A 17747-nucleotide genomic window follows, 5' to 3' on the forward strand; every position below is an offset into this window, starting at 1 on the left:
GCCTTAGAAGAAGAGAATGGAGAGGGAGAAGAGATTGGGTTTATACCCCGTCCTTCACTTGGAATCTCAGGGGGCCTTACAAACTCCTTTCCCTTCCCCTCCCTACAACAGACACCCTCTGAGAGACCTCTGATACAAACTGCTCTTTTTCAAGGACAGCTGTGCCAGAGCTTGCAACTGACCCAAGGTCACATCAGCAGGTGCAAGTGGAGGAGTGGGGAATCAAACCCGGTTTTCCCAGATTAGAGTCCGCACACTTAACGGCTACACCAAACTGGCTCTTAGAAACCCTGCAGGGTCACCAGACATTGATGGCACTTTCCACCACCACGAGCTTCCGAGTGTCCAAGCTCCCTTCGTCAGACACAAGCAGAAGTGGGGATCCCTGAGTCCTTATACTCCAGCCTGACGGCGTGAGGGCTGTTGCAAAGAAAGGAGTCGGGATGCAGAGGTGCAATGCATTAGACCCTGACTGAGGGTTAAAGACTCTCTCGCCTGTCCTTTCCAATCTATGCAGTTTCAGGGTTTGGAACAGTAGGAAAGAGCCAGAGTCCAGGAGCACCTTAAAAGACTAAGAGCATTTGTGGCAGTTGTAGGAGCTTTCGTGAGTCACTGCTCCACTTCTTCAGATACAGCTAGAATGTGAGCCCATCTGTCCTTAAGTCTTGGAGAGTGGAGTGATTTCAGAGGCTGAATGACAATATCAGGCAGATGACAACAGCAGGCATGATTGGATGAGGTGTGATGTGCAGAGGGATAGCACGCGTGGAGAAATCAGCATTAGTAACAAGACAGGGAACCTAGGTCTCGATTCAGTCCAGGAGGATGCATTGTCTTGAGCTTTGTTATCAGTTGTAATGCAGCTCTCTTTCTAATCTCCCTTTGAAATTCCTTTGAGATAGATCAAGATGGGTAGCGATGTTCTGTCTGCAGCAGTAGAAAAGAGCAAGAGTCCAGTTGCACCTTAAGGACTAAAAAAAATGTGGCAGGATAGGAGCTTCCGTGAGTCACTGCTCACGAATGTGAATCCACCTATCCTATATATTGGAAAGTGGAGTGTTTTCAGGTGCCAAATGGCATTAGCAGGCAAATGACAATAGCAGGTGAATGACAGTAGCAGGCATGATTGGATTAGGTGTGATATGCAGTGGGGTAGTAGTTGTGGAGAAATCAGCATTGGTTTATGAGACAGGAAACCTAGGTCTTGATTAAGTCCAGGAGGATGCATTGTCTTGAGCTTCATTACTAGTTGCATCTTAGCAGGATTTGGAACAGGAAGTCATCACTGCATTGTACCTTTGCATCCTGACTCCCTTCTTTGCACCTTCAGACTGGGATATAAGAGCTCAGGGATCCCCATTCCTACTTGTTTCTGACAAAGAGAGCTTTGACTCTGAAAAGGTCATACTCCGAAAAATCTTGTTGGTCTCTTAGATGCTACTGGTCTCGAATCTAGCTGATCCTGTTAAAGTGTCCCTAATTGGTCCTGTGTCAGATAAGATGCACACACATGAAAGATGATACCCAGAATTAAACTTCGTTGGTCTTACAGGTGCCCCTGGACTCAAACTCTGTTCTCTTCCTTCAGACCAACATGGCTACCCACCTGAATTTATCCTTTCCTATTCATGCAATTTTAGTATTTGGAACAGGAGAGGGCTTTGTTTCTTCCCTGATGTTTTCTGCACAAGGCTGTGTCGGGGAAAATCTTCGGAAGTAATGGGATGACTCGATGTAGTGTGTCTGCACACTTCTACGCCTGTCTATAAATGGGCAATTTTCTCAGTGGAGGGTGGTAAGCAGTGGGGTACCGCAGGGATCAGTACTCGGTCCAATGCTTTTTAACTTGTTCATTAATGATTTGGAGTTGGGAGTAAGCAGTGAAGTGGCTAAATTTGCAGATGATACAAAGTTGTTCAGGGTGGTGAGAACCAGGGAGGATTGTGAGGCACTCCAAAGATGGGCGAGTGGGCGTCAACATGGCAAATGGGGTTCAATGTGGCCAAGTGCAAGGTGATGCACATTGGAGCCAAAAATCCTAAATATAAATACACATTGATGGGGTCTGAACTGGCAGAGACTGATCAAGAGAGAGATCTTGGAGTTGTAGTGGATAACTCACTGAAAATGTCGAGACAGTGTGTGACTGCAATAAAAAAAGCCAATGTTATGCTGGGGATTATTAGGAAGGGTATTGAAAACAGATCAGCCAATATAATAATGCCCCTATATAAATCAATGGTGAGACCTCATTTGGAATACTGTGTGCAATTCTGGTCACCACACCTTAAAAAGGATATTATAGCTTTGGAAAAAGTGCAGAAAAGGGCAACTCGAATGATAAAAGGGTTGGAACACTTTCCCTATGAGGAAAGGTTAAAGCGCTTAGGGCTCTTTAGCTTGGAGAAAAGACGACTGAGGGGTGACATGATCGAGGTTTATAAGATTATGCATGGGAAAGAGCAGGTAAAGAAAGAGGTACTTTTCTCCCTTTCTCACAATACAAGAACTCGTGGGCACTCCATGAAACTGCAGAGCGGTCGGGTTAGAACGGATAAAAGGAAGTACTTCTTCACCCAAAGAGTGATTAACACATGGAATTCACTGCCACAGGAAGTGGTGGGTGCTACAAGCATGGACGGCTTCAAAAGGGAATTAGATAAGCATATGGAGCAGAGGTCCATCAGTGGCTATTAGCCACAAGGTATAGCTAGGGGCTCTGGGGCAAGTGATGCTCTGTCTTCTTGGTGCTTGGGGGGGGTCAACAGTGGGAGGGCTTCTAATGTCCTGGCCCCACTGCTGGACCTCCTGATGGCACTGGTATTTCTGGCCACTGTGTGACACAGAGTGTTGGACTGGATGGGCCTTTGGCCTGATCCAACATTGGCGTCTCTTATGTTCTTATGTTCTTATAAGTACCAGCATTTTGAATTATGCTCTGCCTATTTGCAGTTATGTACTACCACAACAGTGAAGAAGGGCTGCTCACCTAGTAGTTAGATAGTGAGGTTAAAGAGGGCAAGTTGGCTATTAGATATATAGATATGGAGCAGTGGTCCATCAGTGGCTATTAGCCACAAGGTATAGATAGGGGCTCTGGGGCAAGTGATGCTCTGTCTTCTTGGTGCTTGTGGGGGTCAACAGTGGGAGGGCTTCGAATGTCCTGGCCCCACCTGATGGCACCTGATACTTTTGGCCACTGTGTAACAGAGTGTTGGACTGGATGGGCCTTTGGCCTGATCCAACATTGGCTTCTCTTATGTTCTTATGTTCTTATACATTTTCATCCCAACCAATCCCCAAGGTGCTTAGGGTGGTTGGTATACACTGCCCTCCCATCCTCTTTTTATATCCACAGCAGTCCTGTGAGGTAGGCTTGACGAAGAGAGTGTGTGGTCCAAGGTTGCCCAGCGAGCTTCGTGTCTGAGTCGGAATCTGAACCCAGGATCCCCCCAGTAATAGTCTGACACTCCAACCACTACCCCATACCGGCTGTACTTTGAAGCTTCCAGACTAACAGAAAAGCTACCCATGATGTATACTATAACAGCGAAGGCTGGGAGCAACGAACAGGGAAGTTGCTAGTTCAGATCTCAGTGCGTGGCCTCCAGCAAGACATTTGCAGTCTTAGTCCTACCTCCATCGCCTGCAAGATGGACATAATAACAACATCTCTCATGCAGGGTTCATGTAAGAATTACTGGGTGCGGAGCGTTTTGAACGCTCCAAATGTTCTGTGCAAATGCTATTTAATAGCTCGGTTTTTCAGCTCAGACATAGCGGGGAGTAACATGTCAATTAGTCCTCAGGGGTCGGATTAATCGGAGCAAGCGTCGGGTGGCTTTAATTCTAATGCCTAAAAATAAACCCAATTATTCCGTTGTGCAAACAAGCTGCCATCTTCCTTCCCTGTAGGAACTCTCGCCGTCAGGGGTTGAACATCCACCTAGCAGAACAGGCGAGGCAGAGATTATGCTCAGAAATCCACTGGCCTCACCGGCATTGTTTTCGGAGGCTGAGGACGAGCGTTTCACGCCAGCCTCCTTGCTGGATGGACACAGATTCTATACATGTTTTAAAAAACCTAATCTGAGCAGCAATTCCATTTTCAGGCTTGAATCGAAAAAGGCTTAGACTTCTTCAGGTGGGCAAGCCATGTTGGTCTGAGGCAACAGAACAAGGTCTGAGTCCAGTGCAGGGTTCCCTCTAAGCTGAGTTCGTGTGAGCTAGCTCACAGTTTCTTAGCCTCCGGCTCACAGATTTTTGCCTTAGGTCAGGAAGGAGGGCTCCAGAGCACACTAATTGATGCAGCAGCCAAATCGCTTGCTCACAGCTTTAACGCCGATAGCTCACAAAGTAGAATTTTTGCTCACGAGACTCCACAGCTTAGAGGGAGCGCTGGTCCAGTGGCACCTTTAAGATCAACAAAGCTTAATTCTGGGTGTGAGCTTTCGCGTGCATCCACACCAATGAAGTATCTGGCAAAGTGTGCATGCACATGAAAGCTTATGTTGTTGTTCAGTCGCACAGTCGGGTCCGACTCGTCGCAACCCCATGGATCATATCACGCCAGGCCCTCCTGTCTTCCACTGTCCTCTGAAGTTTGCTCAATTTCATGTTCGTTGCATCTATGACACTGTCTAACCATCTCATCCTTTGCCGTCCCCGTCTTCTTTGACCTTCAGTCTTTCCCAGCATCAGGGTCTTCTCCAGTGAGGGCTCCCTTCTCATTGGGTGGCCAAAGTATTTGAGCTTCAGCTTCAGTATCTGGCCTTCCAGGGAACAGTCAGGGTTGATTTCCTTTAGGATTGACTGATTTGATCTTCTTGCTGTCAGATGCCACTGGACTCAAACTTTGTCCTATTGCTTAGAGTCAAGCTCAGGCAAAGCTCAGGCTGTTTTAACTTTCGTTTCTCCAAGTTATGCTTTCCTTTCCCGGGGTGGGGTTCCCCCCGGGGCCCGATCCACCGGCGGCGGAAAATGGGCCTCTGGGGCAGGGGTTTCCCCACCACCCGGGGGGACTTGGCAAGCCTAGGTTGTGTGAATGCACGGGAGTTGCAGCCATAATTATTCCTGAAGTTGTGCCAAAGTGTTGATTTCCATGAGACTGACCTTGGTGCATCTTCGTGCCTAGCCTAGGTCAGATAGGGCACCATATATCTGTGTTGCCATAGTAATGCCCAGGGGTCATTTCGTAGAAAAAAGAGGTGCAGGAGCTCATTAGCATAACTCATTAGCATAACTCATTTGCATATGCCACACCCCCTGACATCACTGGAAGTGTGTGAGAAGGCAACACCCATGGCTCAGGCTCCAATGGACTGTTTTGGATTGCTGGATATGGGGGGGGGACGTGCAGATCTGTCCTCGCAGAGGAGGGAGAGCTTGTACCTGAATAAAACTTGGTCTTAAAGGTGCCACTGGACTGTTTTGGACGGGGGGCCGGGGGGAGCTCTGCAACTTACCTGGCTGCTTCTTGGTCTGACTGAGGGCTGCTGGGAGCAGGGGGTGGGGCTTGTTGCATGTGCCCGCCCCCTCGGCTCTTTACTGCCGGAGCTCCGCTCCTGTGCGCTCCTGCAGGAAATGACCCCTGGTAACGCCAGGGGTAGGTGTGACGTGTGTGAGTGAGGAATGTTATGCTTTTACCCATAACCTGTATGTTCCTGTGATTTCCTTCAGTCCTAACAAAAGTTTTGTTATCTACAGCAAGCAAATCTCTAATAAAGCATTCATTGCCAATGGTGTGTGTGGGGAGTGTCTTAGCTGGGTACCTGACACTTATACTCATGGCTTTGAAAAATGGTGTTTCCAGAGGCTGTACTAGATGTGCCCTTTCCTGGACAAGAAGGTACTCTGGACACAGGCACACATGCCCAGATCAAGCCGCAACATAACGCACTCTGAAAAATATCCAGAGGTTGCATTTGTTCTCAAGTCCAGCAGAATGAGGAGAGTGCGGATGCCCCTCTGAGGCCTGGCTTGCCTCTGCCAATGAGCATCACCCATTCATACCGTGGAATGTCGCTGGGTGACCTTGAACCAGTCACACTCTCTCAGCCTAAACAGGGTTCTTGTTGTTGGAAATACGTGTGTGTTGCAAGGTCTAATTCAGTCATTATAGGGGTAATCTGTTTACTTTCTGTGCTATTGTTTAGACTGACCTGGAAGGGAAACCTACCTGGCACAGATCCAATGGACAGAAAGCCTGGGAAACTGAAGTCTGTTTACTCACAATCATTAGTTAATGTATTCAGGTGGTTTCCTTCTAGGGGTCAAGAAGAAGAAGAATCTCCATTATTACAGTTGTGTGGTCGGTCTGTTCTGTAGAGATGTAGCCTTAGGTCTTTTATTTTGTCGCTTTTCCTGTGTACCCTTCCCTTAGAAATAAAAGTTTTTACACAGAAAGAAATGCCTCCACTCCAGTGAAGCAAAGATCCATTGCAAACTTTGAATATCTGAGTTATTTTTGCCAATTTTTCCAAGACTTGTGAGGATGAAACAGAAAAGGGGAGAGGGATATAAGCCCCCTTGGGTCCCCACTGGGGAGAAAAGCAAGGTATAAATAAATAAATAAATAAATAAATAAATAAATAAATAAAGAGCTGAAGCTAATGTATGTGATTTTGACTGATGTATTTGTAGTTTTCTTTTCTCACTGAGATTCAGGGAGTATTACACAGTGTAAGTTGCAAGCCAATGAAATCAATAGAACGAGACCTTTAATAAGCAATGTAATAGGATTAGGAATACATAAATCTGAAATTCGTTACCTTCTCTCCCCCTGATTGGTTTTGTCCTCACATCCACCCCGTGAGGTAAGGTAGGCTGAATGAAACAACTGGCCACAGTCACCCTGTGAATTTCTTACTGAGCGGGACTCCCTGGGTCGTGAGCAACTGTCTGGCCACTACCTCAAAGGTAGAGTTGCCAACCTCCAGGTAGTGGCTGGAGATCTCCCAGAATCACAACTGATCTCCAGGCTATGGTCCCTCTGGAGAAAATGGCTACTTTAGAAGGTGGGTTCTATGGCATTACACCCTGCTGAGGTCCCTCCCCGCCCCAAACCATGCCCATCCCAGGCTCTGCCCCCAAAATCTCCAGGAATTTCCCTACCCAGAGCTGGGGGTGCTACTCAGGGGTAGACAGAAGAAGCTCTGGTTTGAAGTTGGCAGGGCTATTTTTGGGCAGGAACGCACAGGAACGGAGTTCCGACTGGCTCCTGAGTTGGCCACGCCCAGCAGGAACTCATTAGCATAATAGGCCACACCCAACAGCAGAAACTCATTAGGATTGGCTACATTAGGGGGGGTGTGGCCTAACATGCAAAGGAGTTCCTGCTACAAAAAAAGGCCCTGGGTTTTGACAACAAACAAGGTAAACAGAATAAGAAGCAAAAGGTGGGTGTGGCTGGACGACCACACTTCTGGGGGTGTGGCCTAATATGCTAATGCGCTGTGCTGTCAGGGGTGTGGCCTGATATGCTAATGGGTTTCTGCTGTTGGGTGTGGCCTATTATGCTAATGAGTTCCTGCTGGGCTTTTTGTACAAAAAAAGCCCTGGAAGCTGGGATTGCCAGCCTCCAGTTGGGGGCTAAAGTTTGAGTTGCCAGGTCCTCCCTGGCCACCAGCAGGGGAGTAAGGATATAGGGTTGTCAGATCCAGGTTGGGAAACTCCTGGAGATTTGGGGCTTGAACCTGGGGGAGGACAGGAACTTCAGTGGGGTACAGTGCCATAGAGCCCACCCTCCAAAGCGTCAATTTTCTTCAGGAGAACTGATCTCTGTAGTCTGGAGATGAGCTGTAATTCCGGGGCATCCCCAGGTCCCACCTGGAGGCTGGCATCCCAAGAAGTTCTCCTGGAACGAAAACTGATCTCCAAACTACAGAATTCAGTTACCCTGGGGGGAAATGGCAGCTTCAGAGGGGAGAAATGGAAGTCCCTTCACAGGGACTCCCCCCCCCAAAAAAATCTACAGGAATTTCCCAAACTGCTTGGCAATCCCATTTCAAGCCAGCACATTAATCTGTCACGCTCACTGCTTCACCCCGCTCTCTGTAACCTGCACAACTGTCTGTCTCACCACTGTGGTGAGTATGGTGCGGTGTGGTGTGGTTAAGAGCGGCGGACTCAAATTTGGAGAAGCAGGTTTGATTCCCCACTCCTCCTCCACATGAAGCCTGCTGGGTGTCCTTGGGCCGGTCACAGTTCTCTCAAAACTCTCTCAGCCCCATTGACCCCACAAGATACCTGTTTTGGGGAGAGGAGGGGGAGGCGGCCGTAAAGTGTACCGCGATTTGTTCCCGCTGTAGATTTGATTGGGGATATTTTTAAGCGTGTTCGGATGATCAGACATCCTTTGCCCCACCGCTTGCTTTGCGCGACAATGCTCCAGGCGCTGTCCAGACAGCCGCGCCGCCCAAGTGGCAGCGCGGCACAATTTAATAATATATATATATTTGCTTCTGCACATATGCGCATGCGCACACACGCGCACAATGGTGAAAGTCGCACACAAAAAAAACCTACCAGAAGAAGGACATTCAGACGACCTAATCACAATCATTGCGAGAGATGACTGTCCAGAAAGGCAAAATTGAGGATTCAAAGCGCAAATACCCAGAAAGTACTTGATTTTCTCAGTGTCGGAAAACTCGCTAGGGAACCGGAAGGATCGTGCGAATGAGCAATTTTAAATGCGAGAGGGAACAGCGGTGAAACCCGATCAAAATGACCACAGCCAGAGACTCCTTCCGATAGAGAAATGCAGGGCATAAAAACCCCGACTATCCTTCTTGACCGTCTGGTTTCCTCACAGGAAAATGCCGGCTCTCCTCCTCTGACCCTGCCACGCTTCTTGCTGACTGAGTTCTCCAACCCTGTCTTCGAGGTGGAAGGAGAGGTCCCGTCCCCGAATCGCCCAGACGGGGAAGACAGAACCAGCGTGAAGCTCGCCGCCAACGGCTTTGGTATCAACCTGGGGGGAGAAGATGATACGGAGAGGGTAGTTGAGGCACTGGTTGTGCTCCTCTGGGTATGGAGGTTTGGGGGGAGGGGGGAGGAGGGGGAAGGGTGACTGGAGAGCCAGTTTGGTGTAGTGGTTAAGTGTGCGGACTCTAATCGGGGAGAACCGGGTTTGATTCCCCACTCCTCCACTTGCACCTGCTGATGTGACCTTGGGTCAGTCACAAGCTCTGGCACAGCTGTCCTTGAAAAAGAGCAGTTTGTGTCAGCGTTCTCTCAGCCTCACCCACCTCACAGGGTGTCTGTTGTGGGGAGGGGAAGGGAAAGGAGTTTGTAAGCCGCTCTGAGACTCCAAGTGAAGGGTGGGGTATAAATCCAATCTCTTCTTCTTCTTCTCTTCTTCTGAGGTCCCTGAGCACAAAGCTAAATGCGGCTGGGGCAAACCCCGGGGCAGAACACGCACACCGGGCATGCAGAAGGCTTCAAGTCCAGTTCGCAGCCCAGGAGGAAATTTTTCTGCCTGGATATCTGCTGCCGGTCAGAGCAGACGGTACTGAACAGGATGGACCAGTGATCAGAGTGAAAAGGAAGCGGCTTCCCACCTTTTGGGAGCCCAGATGTTTGAAAAATTCTGTTGCGCTTTCTGAGTGCCATGCGATCCCATTTTCCAGACAGGTTAGGCCGAGGCATGCAATCCAGTGGCGGTTCCATGCAACAGCCGCACAGGGAGCGGCTGTCTGTGGCTCCGTGGCTGCACACGGTCCATGCAGAAGGACCCAGGTTCGATTCCTGACAACCCCAAGGAACTCCAATAGCAGGTGCTGGGAAATAACTTTCTCTGCCTGAGACTCCGGAGAGCCTCTGCCAGTCCCACAGACACCCACCCACACAAAGCTGCCTTATACTGACGCAAACCTTTGGTCCATCAAGGTCAGTACTGTCTACTTAAGGGGTCCCCAACATGGTGCCCTTGGTATCACCAGGGCTTTCTTTGTAGAAAAAGTCCAGCAGGAACTCATTAGCATAATAGGCCACACCCAACAGCAGGAACTCATTAGCATATTGGGCCACACCCCTGACAGCACAGCTCATTAGCACATTAGGCCACACCCCCATGTTGCCAGAAGTGTGGTCATCCAGCCACACGTAAGCTGTGGCAGCCATTTTGTGGCTGGCTACTCCTCCTGCAGCAGCCATTTTGTGGATGTGCCCTCCATGTCATCTCAGAATTCCAAAGGTGGCCACAGGCTCAAAAAGGCTGGGGACCCCTGGTCTGTTTAGACTGGCAGCAGCTCTCCATGGTCTCAGGGGGAAACGTTCTTCACATCATCTCCTACTGGGTCTGTTTAACTGGAGATACCACCAGGGATTGAATCTGAGACTTCCTAAGTACAAAGCAGATCCTCTGCCACCGAGCCAAAGCCCCTCCCGAGCACACACAAAGATGTGTGGTGTGCGGTGGCCTTATACTGAATCACACCTGTGGTCCATCAAGGTCAGAATTGTGGACTCAGACTGGCAGCAGCTCTCCAGGGTCCCAGGCAGAGTGTTTTTCACATAATTTACTCCCTAACCCTTTCAACTGGATGTTATGTATTGAGCCTAAGCCATTCCTGACTGTGGACCTTGAAATGGGTGAGCTTGCTCCCCAAGAACAATAGCCGACCAGGATCCTGGAATTGGCCTATAGATAAGCAGTGTAATGTAATCCTTGGGAGTGGGTGTGTGTGGGGTGGGGTGTTTGCATGCTATATAAGCAGGGCTCAAGCCCTGCTGGGTGTCTTTGTTGGGTTCCTGAAATCACCAAATAAACTAGAGCGGATCACTGCAATGCGTCCAGAACCCAGTATTTAACACTGGAGATCCTGAGGATTGAACCTGAGACCTTCTGCATGCCGAGCAGATGCTCTGCCACTGAGCCACAGCCCTTCCCCAGAGCAGACAATACTGAACTAGATGGACGAATGGTCGGACTAAAGGTAAGGCCGCTTGGTACGTTCCTACTACTCGACTGTGTGACCCTCATTCTCTGTTCACAGCTCAACAGGTCCGGGATGTGACCAGCAGGAAGTTCAAGCCAGACTGCAAATTCTCCTGGTTCTGCGTGGCTATCCTCAGTATGGTACTCATGGTGCTGCTGGGCTTACTGGTGGGCATCATCGTCCTCTCCAGTAAGTGCCTGGCATGGACATTCCGCAAGCACTCTTCATCTGACGGCAGGGGCATTCCCTCAAGCGGAGCTGGGCATCTTAAAACTGTCCCTACCTCAAGGGCAATGGGTCATTTCGTAGAAAAAGAGGTGCAGGAGCTCCTTAGCATAATTTATTTGCATATGCCACACACCCTGACATCACCGGAAGTGTGTCAGAAGGCAACACCCACTGCAACTTACCTGGCTGCTTCTTGCTCCTCGTGGCCCAGGGCTGCTGGGAGCAGGGGGCGGGGCTTGTTGCATGTGCCCGCCCCCTGGGCTCTTTACTGCCGGAGCTCCGCTCCTGTGCTCCCGCAGGAAATGACCCCTGGATAGTAGTCTTCTCGCCAAATACACACAGGAGCTCTGCTAGAGGTTGCAGAGATTGCAGAGAGGGAGGGGGTGGTCTTTGCTGAGCTACCATTGTATGCAATGTCGGGGAAAAGTTGAGGAAACAAAACCAGCCTCCAAAGGCTCTGACCAGGGCCTAAGCGTCGTGGTTGGACCATGGGATCCTATACAGGAGTCCAGATGAGTCTGGTCAAGTAGGGGATGCCAGCCTCCAGTTGGGACCTGGGGATGCACCAGAATTACAGCTCATCTCCAGACTACAGAGATCAGTCCCCCCAGAGAAAATGGGTGCTTTGGAGGGTGGGCTCTATGGCGTTGTGCCCCGCTGCGGTCCCTGTCCTCCCCAGGCTCCATCCCCAAATCTCCAAAGGAAGTTTAGAAAACTAATTGAGGGCCAAAAAAAACATAAGAAAGTGTACAAAAGAGTGTTTATTACAAAGACATATAAAAACCTAGTAGGGACCCCAAAAAAGCCACATAAAATGTAAAAAAGGTAATGGTAAAGGTTCCCTTGCTCGAAAGCCAGTCGAATCCAACTCTAGGGTTGCGGTGCTCATCTCCGTTTCAAAGCCGAAGAGCCAGCGCTGTCCAAAGACATTTCTGTGGTCATGTGGCCGGCATGACTAAACACCAAGGCGCACGGAATGCTGTCACCTTCCCACCGAAGTGGTACCTATTTATCTACTTGCAATTTCTTGCTTTCTAACTGCTAGGTTGGCAGGAGACATAAAATGTACAAAGTGACAAACACACACAAAAGAGAACAGTGTATGACCTGACGCATTTCAAGCTCACAAGAGCCTTCTTCAGAGGTCAAGTAGTGCAAAACATAATGAGCAACAGAGTCCCTGTAACACATGTAAGGCAATTAAAAATAAATAATAAATAGATAAAATAGGACCAAAATTGGAATGTTCCAATATGGAATTGAATGACAACACCAAAAAGTTTCTAGAGAGCCAGTTTGGTGTAGTGGTTAAGTGTGCAGCCTCTAATCCGGGAGAACCAGGTTTGATTCCCCACTCCTCCACTTGCACCTGTCTGGATGACCTTGGGCAAGCCGTAGTTCTGATAAGAGCTGTCCTTGAAAAAGAGCAGTTTCTGTCAAGAGCTCTCTCAGCCCCACCTACCTCACAGGGTGTCTGTTGTGGGGAGGGGAAGGGAAAGGAGTTTGTAAGCCACTCTGAGACACCTTTGGGTAATGAAGGGTGGGGTATAAATCCAATCTCCTCCTCCTCCTTTTCTTCTTCTTCTTCTTTTTGGGCCCACAAATAAATCTGGCCTTGTGTCAGAAGTTGTTGTATGAACTGGAAATATTATATACCTTCCAGTTTAGGTCCAGTTTAGGTCCTAAGAGTGCAAATAGAACTGCCATGTCAGGGACAACGTGTCATCAATATGTAACTCTCCACCCCCAAATCTCCAGAAGTTTCCCAACCTGGATCTGGCCACCCTACCCTCCCATCTCCTGCGGGTGATCAGGGGGGACCCGGAATTCTTAAGCCCGGGCTGCATGCCCATGTGTGACATTTTAGGAATAGCACGGAGAGTTTCTTTCACAACTCATGAGATCCTGGCACACGAAGCTGCCTTCTCCGCCTCGGTCTGTCAAGGTCAGCCTGGTCTTCTCAGACTGGCAGCCGCTCTTCGTCGTGCAGGAGTGAGCACAATGCTGGGCATGGGTCGGGGTTTTCGCCGCTTTCCGTGGCAGGGTGGTCAAGTCCAGTGTTCCCCCTAAGCTGAGTAAGTGTGAGCTAGCTCACATTTTTTTAGCCTCCGGCTCACACGTTTTTGTCTCAGCTCAGGAAGGAGGGCTCCAGAGCAAACTAGGTTATGCAGTAGCCAAATCACTTGCTCACAACTTTATTGCTAGTAGCTCACAAAGTAGAATTTTTGCTCACAAGACTCCACAGCTTAGAGGGAACATCAAGGCCCCTTCCCGGAGGGGACTGCCTCCTCTCTGGGGTTGCCGGGATCTGGGATGGGAAATAACTTGGAGATTTTTTTGGGGGGGAGAGGAAGGAAGGCCTTTGAGAGGGGAGGGACCTCGTCAGGGCACAATGCTATGGAGCCCACCCTCCAAAATAGCCTTTTTCTCCAGGAAAACCAAACTCTGTAGATTGGGGAGTAGTTGTCATAGCAGGAGATCTTAGGGCCCCACCTGGAGTTTGGCAACCCTGTTTCTCTCCCAAAGGTGGAAGGAGGGACTGAGAGGTTGTCTTGGCCTTCTTAAATGAATGTGAAGATCTGCACGTTTGCAGGGTCAGAGTGAGTGTTACAAATTCACTGCCACAGGAGGTGGTGGCGGCTACAAGCATGGACGGCTTCAAGAGGGGATTGGATAAGCATATGGAGCAGAGGTCCATCAGTGGCTATGAGCCAGAAGGTATAGATAGGAACTCTCAGTCTGGGGCAGGTTATGGTCACCACACCTCAAAAAAAATATTGTAGCATTGGAAAAAGTGCAGAAAAGGGCAACTAGAATGATCAAAGGGGTAGAACACTTTCCCTATTGAGAAAGGTTAAAGCGCTTGGGGCTCTTTAGCTTGGAGAAACGACGGCTGAGGGGGTGACATGATCGAGGTACTTTTCTCCCTTTCTCACAATACAAGGACTCGTGGGCACTCCGTGAAATTGCTGAGCAGTCAGGTTAGAACAGATAAAAGGAAGTCCTTCTTCACCCAAAGAGTGATGAACACATGGAATTCACTGCCACAGGAGGTGGTGGCGGCTACAAGCATGGACTTGTAATCAATCAAGAGGGAACTGGATAAAAATATGGAGCAGAGGTCCATCAGTGGCTCTTAGCCACAAGGTATAGATAGGAACTCACAGGTTGGGTCAAGTGATGCTCTGTATTCTTGGTGCTGGGGGAGGGCAACAGTGGGAGGGCTTCTAATGTCCTGGCCCCACTGGTGGACCTCCTGATGGCACTTGGTATTTTTGGCCACTGTGTGACGGATTGTTGGACTAGACGGGCCATTGGCCTGATCCAACGTTGGCTTCTCTTATCTTCTTAAGTGATGCTCTGTATTCTTGGTGCTTGGGAGGGGGGCAACAGTGGGAGGGCCTCTGGAGTCCTGGCCCCACTGATGGACCTCCTGATGGCATCTGGTCTTTTTGGCCACTGTGTGACACAGAGTGTTGGAGTGGATGGGCCACTGGCCTGATCCAACATTGGCTTCTCTGATGTTCTTAAATGGAACTCTGATTGGCGGGGGGGGAAGAGATGAATCTGGCTTCACACGTGCAGGGCAGAGGCCGAAGGCGAGAGAACGGACTGCCAGACTTCAGAATAGCAGAATCCAGCTTTGGATGACCCATTCAGGAAAAGAAACTCTGCCTTCCAGGAGAACAAATAAATAAATTCTTGCCATCTCAGTTTCCTGCATGTGCGAACCGGGCCCCAGGCTCCCCTTTCTAGCATCGGCCTTCTCATTCCTCAACTTCTGACGTCTTCTTTTTTTTCCTGCGGCAGCAGAGCTGAAATCCTCTCACCTGGCCAGACTCTCACCTGGGGCATCATCTTACGCTCACACCGTCTCCAACGCTACCTCAGCTCCCCCCGCCAAGTCCCCCCTTGAGTCCACAGCCGCATCGTCCCAAGGAGACCCACCCCAAGCCATGACCTCGACACCTTGTGAGTACTAAACTGTTGTCGAATCGGTATTGCTGGTGCTGGACAAGTAAACTCGCGATGCTGCCTTATACTCAATCAGACCATCAATCCATCAAGGTCAGTATTGTCTACACAGACTGGCAGTGGCTCTCCGGGGTCTCAGGCAGAGGTCTTTTGCGTCACCTGTGACCTGATCCTTGGAAATGGAGATGCCGGGGATTGAACCTGAGACCTTCTGCATGCCAAGCAGACGCTCTGCCACCAAGCCACAGCCCCTTCCCCAAAGTGTGAGTCATGCATTCTATTCGAGTGCCTGCTTTCTGGAAGATACAGCTCTGAAATGAAATCTCCCAGAAGGGCTATCGGCACAGGCTCGGAGCAACCATGTTGTACAATGAGGTTGCCAGCATCCAGGTGGGACCTGGAGATCTCTGGAGTTGCAGCTGATCTCTAGAGCCATCCTCTAGAGATCCTCTAGAGCCATCCTCTAGAGATCAGCTCCCCTGGAAAAAAATGGCTGCTTTGTAGGATAGACTCTGTTACATATTAAGGCCAATGCGGCTGAAGTCTGTCCCCTCCCAAGGCTCCACGCTCCAAATCTCCAGAAGATTCCCTCTGGAGTTGGCTCAAGAAGTAAGGGGCTGATTCCACACAAGGGTTTTTTTCCCGCATGGTAGTCATGTTACTCTGGCTCAGTTTGCACTTGCAGCTCACTCAGCGTGTTCTCAAAGCGCTATGCAATGCTCCCAGAGCCAGTTTGGTGTAGTGGTTAAGCGTGTGGACTCTAATCTGGGAGAACCAGGTTTGATTCCCCACTCCTCCACTTGCACCTGGCTGGATGACCTTGGGCAAGCCGTAGTTCTGCCAGAGCTGTTCTCTCAAGGGTAGTTCTGGAAAGAGCTCTCTCAGCCCCACCCACCTCACAGGGTGTCTGTTGTGGGGAGGGGAAGGGAACGGAGTTTGTAAGCCGCTCTGAGACACCTTTGGGTAGTGAAGGGTGGGGTATAAATCCAATCTCTTCTCTTCTTCTTCTGTAAGCTGTGGAGTCTTGTGAGCAAAAATTCTACTTTGTGAACCACTGGCATTGAAGTGGTGAGCGAGCGATTTGTCTACTGCATAAATCAGTTTGCTCTGGAGCCATCCTTCCTGAGCGAAGACAAAGATGTGTGAGCTGGAGGCTACAAAACTGTGAGCTAGCTAGCTCACACTCACTCAGCCTAAAGGGAGCACTGGTCCCGGGGTCTTTTTTCCTTTTAAGAAAGCAGAAATTTTGAACACAAAATAATGACTATATTTTCGCCCACCTTTCAGCCCGCCCCCTCCCCAATTACGGCCTGCCACCTCTTCAAATGTAGAAATGAAATGTAGGAAAAGTTCAGTTTAGCAGGATGTCGAGTCATTGCTACAGAATCTCCAAATGCCTTTTTTTCTTTGCCTGCCTGCACACCGCTGCAGCCGTTTCGCTCGTGTCTCCTCTTGGTTGTGCACCCCTTTCATCTATTGCCGGGTCCATCAACTGTTTCTTTGTGTCTCCCCTTGCAGCGTGTGGGGGGATCCTGCATGGCCCCGAGGGCTCCTTCAGCTCCCCCAACTACCCAGCCCCCTACCCCCCCAACATCCTGTGCACGTGGCATATCCGGGGGACGCAGGGGACCGTGATCCAGCTGCAAGTGGAGACGTTAGACATCGAAAACTCCATCTCCTGCTTATATGACCGGCTGGAGATATACAGCAAGCAGGATCCTGCCTCTTTATCGGACGGGACTTCCAGGTGAGAAATCAGCTGCAGGTCCGTTAACACAAATCAGTAGGTCTGATGAGACAGTCAGGAATGTTGAGGGAATGGGGTGCCGTAGGTCAGGGGTGTCGAACTCATTCGTTAGGAGGGCTGGAAGTGACATAAATGAGACCTTGTTGGGCCGGGCCATGTGTGTCATAAAATGTAATGCCAGGTGGCAGAGATATAAACTTTATAAAGGACACAGACACAAAGATTTTTTTCCCCTACTTAAAATAAAGACATGCTTAAAATATTAGCTTTGTAAGCTGCAAACCTACTTTTGATTTATTGACGTTCGCCACAGGAATCTCATGCTCAAAGTTCTGAGTCTAGGACCCAGTTTAAAACATGAAATGGCTGAGCGATTAAGAGTCCGGCGAAGCAAGCGATGATGCAGCAGCAGCAGAACTGGAAGCAGGAGATGGCCGGTTCCACTGCAGGCCTGATGGAAGCCCTCCGGGGGCCTGATCTGGCCCCCGGGCCGCATATTTGACACCCCTGCCATAGGTTGTAGTGATGGCCACAGGAATAAACAGCTTTAAAGGGGGACTTGAGAGATTCATGGAGGATAAGTCTCTAGTGGCTACTAGCCATGGTGGCTTCGGGGAACCTCCACATTCGAGAGGCACGAAACCTCTGAATCCCAGAGCCAGGAAGCAACATCAGGGGAAGGCCTCGGCCTCTATGCCCTGTTGTTGGCCCTCCAGAGGAACTGGCTGGCCACTGTGTGAGACGGGATGCTGGACTAGATGGACCACTGGTCTGATCGAGAATCATAGACTCACAGAGTTGGAAGGGGCCATACAGGCCATCTAGTCCGACCCCCTGCTCAATGCAGGATCAGA

The 17747-nt window shown here is 49.7% G+C and overlaps 1 protein-coding gene across 1 annotated transcript in view; it reads left to right on the top strand.

Moving 5' to 3' along the window:
• MFRP (membrane frizzled-related protein) overlaps nt 1-17747 on the top strand; it is a gene marked incomplete at its 5' end in the record, with an annotated part of 46616 nt that overhangs the window by 2844 nt on the left and 26025 nt on the right. The window contains 4 exons of the mRNA XM_015405483.1: nt 8816-9031; nt 11009-11132; nt 14982-15143; nt 16578-16893. Of these exons, the coding sequence (XP_015260969.1) occupies nt 8816-9031; nt 11009-11132; nt 14982-15143; nt 16578-16893 (818 nt within the window). The remainder of the gene's footprint in view (nt 1-8815; nt 9032-11008; nt 11133-14981; nt 15144-16577; nt 16894-17747) is intronic.

This window comes from Gekko japonicus, unplaced genomic scaffold (genome assembly GCF_001447785.1).
Source record: "Gekko japonicus isolate JY-2015 unplaced genomic scaffold, Gekko_japonicus_V1.1 scaffold2070, whole genome shotgun sequence".
NCBI lineage: Eukaryota > Metazoa > Chordata > Lepidosauria > Squamata > Gekkonidae > Gekko > Gekko japonicus.